Below are 7,500 nucleotides of genomic sequence, written 5' to 3' on the forward strand. Positions count from 1 at the left end.
GCAGCAGCAGCAGCAGCAGCAGTAGCACCACTACCACCACTATCAGCAGCAGCAGCAGCAGCAGCAGTAGCAGCAGCACCACTACCACCACTATTAGCAGCAGCAGCAGCAGCACCACTACCACCACTATCAGCAGCCGCAGCAGCAGCAGCAGCACCACTACCAGCACTATTAGCAGCAGCAGCAGCACCACCACCACCACTACCACCACTATCAGCAGCAGCAGCAGCAGCAGCAGCAGCAGCACTATCACCACTATCAGCAGCAGCAGTAGCAGCAGCAGCAGCAGCAGCAGCACCACTACCACCACTATCAGCAGCAGCAGCAGCAGTAGCAGCAGCACCACTACCACCACTATTAGCAGCAGCAGCAGCAGCACCACTAGCACCACTATCAGCAGCAGCAGTAGCAGCAGCAGCAGCACTACCACCACTATCAGCAGCAGCAGCAGCAGCAGCAGCAGCAACACTATCACCACTATCAGCAGCAGCAGTAGCAGCAGCAGCAGCAGCAGCAGCAGCACCACTACCACCACTATCAGCAGCAGCAGCAGCAGCAGCAGTAGCACCACTACCACCACTATCAGCAGCAGCAGCAGCAGCAGCACCACTACCACCACTATCAACAGCAACAGCAGTAGCAGCAGCAGCAGCAGCACCACTACCACCACTATCAGCAGCAGCAGCAGCAGCAGCAGCAGCAGCAGCAGCAGCAGCAGCAGCAAGTTCACCGTTTGGAGTTTTGGTGGGGTTTCCAAATGAGCATCATCGCAGCCAGCAGCAAAAAGCACAAAAGGCGGGGGCAGCTGTCAGTCAGCAGCACTTGGTGCCTCCACCTGTCTTCAGGTTCCTAATAAATAAATAAATAAATAAATAAATAAATAAATAAATAAATAAATAAATAAATAATAAATAAATAAATAATAAATAATAATTAATTAATTAATTAATTAATTCAGTTAGAAGGGGGCAGGGGCAGCAGCTGGTTGCTGCAGGAAGATGCGCAGAAGAAGAGCCGCTGCAGCTGCGCAGGGTTTAGGGTTTAGGGTTTAGGGTTTGGGGGCTCAGGCTAGGGTTTAGGGTTTAGGGTTTACGTTTGCTCCTATCCACCCAGTCCCCCGTCTACAGGGTTTAGGGTTTAGGGTTTGTGGCTGAGGCGGGGGGCCTAGGGTTTAGCGTTTTTCGGGCTTCGAGGGTTTAGGGTTTCTAGGGTTTAGGGTTTCGGGTTTCTAGGGTTTAGGGTTTAGGTTTTCTAGGGTTTAGGGTTTGAGCAGCAGCAAGGGGTCTCACCAAGGAAGCAAAACAGAGCTGCAGCAGCAGCAAAGCAGCAGCAAAAAAAAGAGCCCCAAACAGCAGCAGCAGCAGCCGCCAATAAATCTGCAGCTTTTCGTGCTGCTTGTTTCTAACCAGCAGCTGCAGCAAACAATTCATTTTAATTCATTTTATTCTTTTTAATTCATTTTAATTCTTTTTAATTCATTTTAATTCTTTTTAATTCATTTTATTTTGTTTTAATTCATTTTATTTTGTTTTATTTTGTTTTGTTTTGTTTTAATTCATTTGCTGAACATAACAATACCCGAAACCCTAAACCCTAAACCCTAAACCCTTAAATCTCGAGAAACACAGCCCGCAGCCCGGACCCTCTCCCTAAACCCTAAACCCTAAACCCTTAACCCCAAACCCTAAACCCCAAACCCTAAACCCTTAACCCCAAACCCCAAACCCCAAACCTCAAACCCCAGACCCCAGACCCTAAACCCTAAACCCTTAACCCCAAACCCCAAACCCCAAACCGCAGACCCCAGACCGCAAACCCTAAACCCTAAACCCCAAACCCCAAACCCTAAACCGCAGACTCCAGACCCCAAACCCTAAACCCTAAACCCTAAACCCTAAACCCTAAACCCTCGCCAGACCTCGATGTTGTCGTGGAGGGCGGAAAAGATCCAGTAGAAAACAATTACATTTAAAATGGAAAGAGGACACAAAACAAAAAGAGATCTGTAGAAAGACTGCGTGGCGGAGACTTCAGACGCAGTGGTTATTTGCCTGCAAACAAACCCTAAACCCTAAACCCTAAACCCTAAACCCTAAACCCTAAACCCTCAGGATGAGGCAATGAATAGCAACAAATTAAATATGACAGAGGAGAGCTATGAACATACAAAAAGTGTTAGATAAAAAAGAATAAATAAATAAATAAATGAATAAATAAATAAATAAATAAATAAATAAATAAAAGAAAATAAAAAATAATAAAATGCTATTTTTTATTTGGCAGTGCCACCAGAGGCCAGAACAAAAGCATGAAAAAGAGAAAAGCAGCAAAAGTAAATAAATAAATAATTTGTAATTCATTTTAATTCATTTTAAATTAATTATCATTTATTTCTAATTGGTGATTAATTAATACTGACTTGTCAATTAAATAATTAAATAATTAAATAATTAAATAATTAAATGAATAAGAAATAATTCATTATAAAAAAGAACACTCAGTTCGAGGAGAATTTCTTGGAAAAGAATAAAAAAAGAATAAAAAAGAACATAATAATCAGATTTGGAAACAAAATAGACCATTAAAAAGGAAATAAAGAATAGAATAATACCACCAAGTCTGAGCAGAAAGAAAATAATAATTGGAATTTAAAACAAATTAGGCCACTTAAAAGGAACTTTAAAATAGAACAAGAATGCCAAGTTCGAACAGAATTTGACCAAAAAAGAATTAAAAAAAAGAAAATAATAATTGGATTTTAAAACAACTTAGACCATTAAAAAGGAAATTAAAAATAGAACAAGAGTGCCAAGTTTGAGAAGAACTTGACTAAAAAAGAATTAAAAAAAATAAAAAAACAAATAAAATAATAAAAAATAAATTCACCTCAAGGAGTAAAGGGCAATGTAGGCGGCGACGAGAAAGAAGACTTTGTTGAGAGTTTTCTTTTCCAAAAAGGGCTTCGTAATGGACCAGCCGAGGGCCCCCAGCAGCAGCAGCAAATAAAGAGAAATATATTTGCTGAGGGAAAGAGCAGCAGCAAGCAGCAGCAGCAGGGGCCCCGGGGGGCCCCCCATTGCGGTGTACGTACACCCGAAGGCAGCAGCAGTCTCGGCGAGCCCCACTGCAGCAGCAGCAGCAATCAGCAGGTGCAGCTTGATGATGTTGCTGCGGTTGCAGCACAGCAGCAAACCCCACGCTGCTGCTGCTGCCAGGTGCAGCAGCAGCAGCAGCAAGTCAGCAGCAAGAGCTGGATATAAATAACCTGGCAGCAAACCCAGGGGACTTTTTACAGAAACTTTTCCTTTTATTTTTAAGTCATTTAAAGGCCCGCAATTTGCTGTTATTAAAAAGTAAATCCCGCTGTCCCGCACGCTGAACTGCCGCTCCCCCGCTGCTGCTGCTGCTGCTGCTGCTGCTGCTGCTGCTGCTGCGCTTCCGCCCGCGGCAGCAGCAGCCCCCTGCTGCTGCTGCTGCTGCTGCTGCTGCTGCAGCGTGCTGCTGTCCAGGCCCACAGGCACCACGTACACCTCCTCGCCCTCGTACTCCTCAACCGGCTCCTCCCCGCTGCTGCAGCTGCTGCTGCTGCTGCTGCTGCTGCTGCTGCTGCTGCTGCTGCTCCAGAAGGAGCGCCGCAGCGCGTAAGGATACGGACACTCCTTAGTTGCTGCAAAGCCACCAGCAGCAAAAGGGCCCCCGCAGCAAAACGAAACTGGAGAAGAATGATGCAGCATTCTTTTTAGCTGCTGGTATTTTATTAATGCCACTTCTATTCCAGCTGGAGACACCGCCAGGGGGCCCCCCTGGGGGCCCCCCTGGGGGCCCCCCTGGGGGCCCCCCTGGGGGGCCCCCTGGGGGGCCCCCCCCTGGGGGGCCCCCCCTTGGGGGGCCCCCTGGGGGGCCCCCGGGGGGGCCCCCGGGGGGGCCTCCTGGGGGCCCCCGGGGGCCCCCGCATTGTGGGAGGCCCCTCTGGTTTGCTGCTCTATGGCTGCGAGCTGCTGCACCTCGTTGCTGCTGTCTGGGGTGAGCTGCAGCGCAGCAAAGGTGACCGTGTTGGGTTTGCTGCTGCTGCTGCTGCTGCTGCTGCTGCTGCTGCTGAAGAGCCAAAAAGAGCTGCTTTGGGGGTCCGAGCGGCCGTATATGAAGAAAGGGTTTGGATTGTGTTTGAGAGTTTCAGCAGCAGGTGCTGCTTGGGAGTCGAAGGAGAAAGTTTGAGCTGCTGCTGCTGCTGCCCCCAGCAGCAGCAGCAGCAGCAGCAGCAGCAGCAGCAGCGGCTGCTGCGGCAGCGCCGACGCTGCTGCAGGGGCCCCCAGGGGGCGCCGAAGAGCCCAGGGGGCCCCCATGGGTCTTCGCAGAAGGAGGGTCGGGACGGGCCACCAGCAGCAGCAGCAGCAGCAGCAGCAGCAGCAGCAGCAGCAGCAGCAGCGACTGCAGCAGCAGGGGGCTAGGCAGCAGTTCTCTCTTGAGAGTTTGACGAATTAACAATTAAAAGAAAAGAAATAAAAGGAAAAACAGAAAGAAGGCAGCAGACACAGCGGCAACGGCGAACGCAGCAGCAGCAGCAGCAGCAGCGGGAACAGCAGCTGCCGCTGCTGCTCTTATTTGCTTCCGGAAGCAGCTGCTGCTGCTGCAGCGACTCTAATGAAGTTAATTTATTGTTTTTATTTTTAAAATAAAAATAAATAACATTCAACTAACTCCAGAAGAGCGGACGCACCACCGCCGCCGCCTGTGCCGAGCTGCCTATACACCTGGGGGCCCCTGCCAGCAGCAGCAGCAGCAGCAGCAGCTGCTGCTGCTGCTGCTGCTGCTGCAGCAGCTTATTGAAACTTAAAGAGTCTTGAGCCACAAAATGGCATTTAAATTGTTTTAAATAAACTTTAATTGTAATTCAGCGAAAATGGCCCTGGAGACGGACTTGCAGAGCCAACACCACACTGCGGGGGCCCACTGCTGCTGCTGCTGCTGCTGCTGCTGTTGCTGCTGCTGCCGCTGCTGCTGCTGCTGCTAAAAGCTGCGACGCCCACACACTGGGGTGTACGTACACTCGAATGAAGTTATATCACTCTGCTAGCAGATAGAGCAGCACTCAAAGCCAACTCGGCCACATTTGCTGCTGCTGCTGCTGCTGTGCTGCTGCTGCTGCTGCTGCTGCTGCTGCTGCAACACTGCTACCCCTGCTGCTGCTACCACTGCTGCTGCTACTGCTGCTGCTGCTGCTGCAGCGTTCCAGAAAGTCAAAAGCTAGCAGCGAAGACATCAGCGGAGTCAAACTGGAAAATGAAGAATCGAAATAAATTAAAAATGAAAATAAATAAAAGAAATAAATAAAATAAATAAAAGAAATAAATAAAATAAATAAAAGAAATAAAAGAAACAGAGGCAAATAAATAAATAAGTAAAACTAAATTAAAAATAAAACAAAACAAAATAAAATAAATAAAATAAATTAAAGTAAAATGTCCAAAGTGGAAAATAAAAAGTCAAAAGTTGTAAAAGAAATTTATCTTTTTCGCTTTTTTTCTTTTCTTCTTTTTGCTGCTCTTGTGTCCTTTTTGAGTCTTCTGTCAACAAACTTAACATCTCTGTTTTTCCTGCTGCTTCGCAATTTGCTGCTGCTGCTGCCGCGCCGTTTTGCTGCTGCTGCTGCAGCAGCAGCAGCAGCAACTCCAGCAGACCGCGACACTATGAGGGCCTTGGGGGCCCTCTTGGAGCCTGCGGGACAAAAAGAAAAACTTTTGATTTAATTCTTTTTAATTTAATTCTTTTAAGTTAATTCTTTTTATTTAATTTATTTTATTTTAATTCATTTTATTTTATTTGTTATCATTCCTTTTAAATCATTTATTTTAATTTGAAGGGAAATGGAAGAAAGAGTTCAAAAATATTTCAAAAAAGAAAAAAGAAACAAATTAAATTGGCAACAGTAATAAGGACAACACCAATAATAATAAAAGATACAGCAAGGCACCAGCAGCAGCAGCAGCAGCAGCAGCAACAGCAGCAACAGCAGCACAAAAGATGGCAAAAGGAGAGCGGCCTTCAGCAGCAGCAGCAGCAGCAGCAGCAGCAGCAGCAGCAGCAAAAAACATGGAAAAAGAGAGCGAGAAAGCGCGTTTTTTGGATTTTGAAAATGCGGACTTTTTGCAATTTTGGCTTCGAGTCTGGCGAGAGCTTTTCCTTTTCCTTTTTCGTTTAATTCTTTACTTTCGGAAATTAAATTAATTTCTTTTTCGAGTTTCTTGCGGAGCTTTTGGGCGCGTTTGCGGGCGCGCGCCTTCGCCTCTTGCACCTGCGCCGCCCACCCACGCCCAAACTCCCCCATTTCCGCCTCGAATTTCGCAGTTTTGACTTCATTTTCACCATTAAAAATATAAATTAAGTCCGAAAAACACTTTTAAATTCAAAAACGACCGCAAAATGAGCAAAAACGAGCCCGAAGTGCGCCGGCCACGACGCCGCTGAGGTGTACGTACACCGCAGCAGCTGCACGTACACCGCAGCAGCTGTACGTACACCCCGCTCGGGTGTATCCGCACCTTTCGAATTGGCCGGCTGTTTATTTCTTTCATTTTTCTTTTGTATTCTGCTGCTGCTTCTTTCGTCATTGGCAGCTGCGGCTTGTTGTGCTGCTCCTCCTCCTCCACAAACCTGTGCATGCAAAAAAATAAGTCACTTCGCGCTAATCCCGCAGCAGCAGCAGCAGCAGCAGCAGCGCGAGCTGCAGCACAGCAGCAGCACCTACAGCCCAAGAAGCTGCAGCAGCAGCAGCAGCAGCGCGAGCTGCAGCACAGCAGCAGCATCTACAGCCCAAGAAGCAGCAGCAGCACCAGCGTCCACAGCAGCAGCATCAGCAGCCGCAGCAGCACCAACACAAGCAGCAGCACCACCAGCCACAGCAGCAGCAGCAGCAGCGCGAGCTGCAGCACAGCAGCAGCACCACCACCACCGCCAGCCACAGCAGCAGCAGCAGCAGCTTCAGCAGCCACAGCAGCAGAAGCTGCCACAGCAGCAGCAGCACCACCACCAGCCACAGCAGCAGCACCACCACCACCGCCAGCCACAGCAGCAGCAGCAGCACCACCACCACCACCAGCCACAGCAGCAGCAGCAGCAGCAGCAGCAGCAGCAGCAGCAGCAGCAGCAGCAGCAGCAGCAGCAGCACCAGGAGGGGAGCTGGGGGTCGTTGAAGGCATATCGATTATAAGCTCCGTCGATTAAATCCATTCGGGAAGAGCGGCGAATCAAAAGAGCTGCTGCAGCAGCAAATTCGGGTGTATGGACAGCTGCGGGGGGCTGCAGCAGCAGCGGGGGGGCCTCTTCGATTCTGGCAAAAACAAATATTATTAAAAAGTCCATTTTAATTATTTATTTTTAATTCTTTAATTGTTTTTAATTGTTTTAATTGTTTTATTTTATTTTGTTCTTGTTTTAATTGGAATTAATCGTAATTCATTTTTGCAATCGAGAAAACGGGACAAAAAGAGCTGCGCGGGTTGC

General features: G+C 48.0%; 4 protein-coding genes across 4 annotated transcripts in view; 2 read left to right on the forward strand and 2 right to left on the reverse strand.

Annotated features, from left to right (window-relative positions):
- ENH_00077580 (hypothetical protein) overlaps positions 1 to 761 on the forward strand; it is a gene marked incomplete at both ends in the record, with an annotated part of 2,186 nt that extends 1,425 nt beyond the window's left edge. The window contains one exon of the mRNA XM_013583041.1: positions 1 to 761. This exon is cut by the window's left edge and continues 328 nt beyond it. Coding sequence (XP_013438495.1) covers positions 1 to 761 — 761 coding nt within the window.
- A 2,121-nt stretch (positions 762 to 2,882) lies between these two features.
- Positions 2,883 to 4,343, reverse strand: ENH_00077590 (lung seven transmembrane receptor domain-containing protein, putative; the record flags this gene model as incomplete). The annotated part of the gene is made up of 1 exon (XM_013583042.1): positions 2,883 to 4,343. The coding sequence occupies one exon, from the start codon at positions 4,341 to 4,343 to the stop codon at positions 2,883 to 2,885; it is 1,461 nt and encodes a 486-aa protein (XP_013438496.1).
- A 2,314-nt stretch (positions 4,344 to 6,657) lies between these two features.
- On the forward strand, positions 6,658 to 7,221 carry ENH_00077600 (hypothetical protein; the record flags this gene model as incomplete). The annotated part of the gene is made up of 1 exon (XM_013583043.1): positions 6,658 to 7,221. One exon carries the CDS (start codon positions 6,658 to 6,660, stop codon positions 7,219 to 7,221), a length of 564 nt encoding a protein of 187 aa, XP_013438497.1.
- Positions 7,222 to 7,244: 23 nt separating this feature from the next.
- The window catches only part of ENH_00077610 (ftsJ-like methyltransferase domain-containing protein, putative), a gene marked incomplete at both ends in the record, with an annotated part of 4,640 nt that continues 4,384 nt past the window's right edge, over positions 7,245 to 7,500 (reverse strand). Inside the window, one exon of the mRNA XM_013583044.1 lies at positions 7,245 to 7,296. Coding sequence (XP_013438498.1) covers positions 7,245 to 7,296 — 52 coding nt within the window. The remainder of the gene's footprint in view (positions 7,297 to 7,500) is intronic.

Source organism: Eimeria necatrix, genomic scaffold (genome assembly GCF_000499385.1).
Source record: "Eimeria necatrix Houghton genomic scaffold, Enh_scaff80, whole genome shotgun sequence".
Classification (NCBI taxonomy): domain Eukaryota; phylum Apicomplexa; class Conoidasida; order Eucoccidiorida; family Eimeriidae; genus Eimeria; species Eimeria necatrix.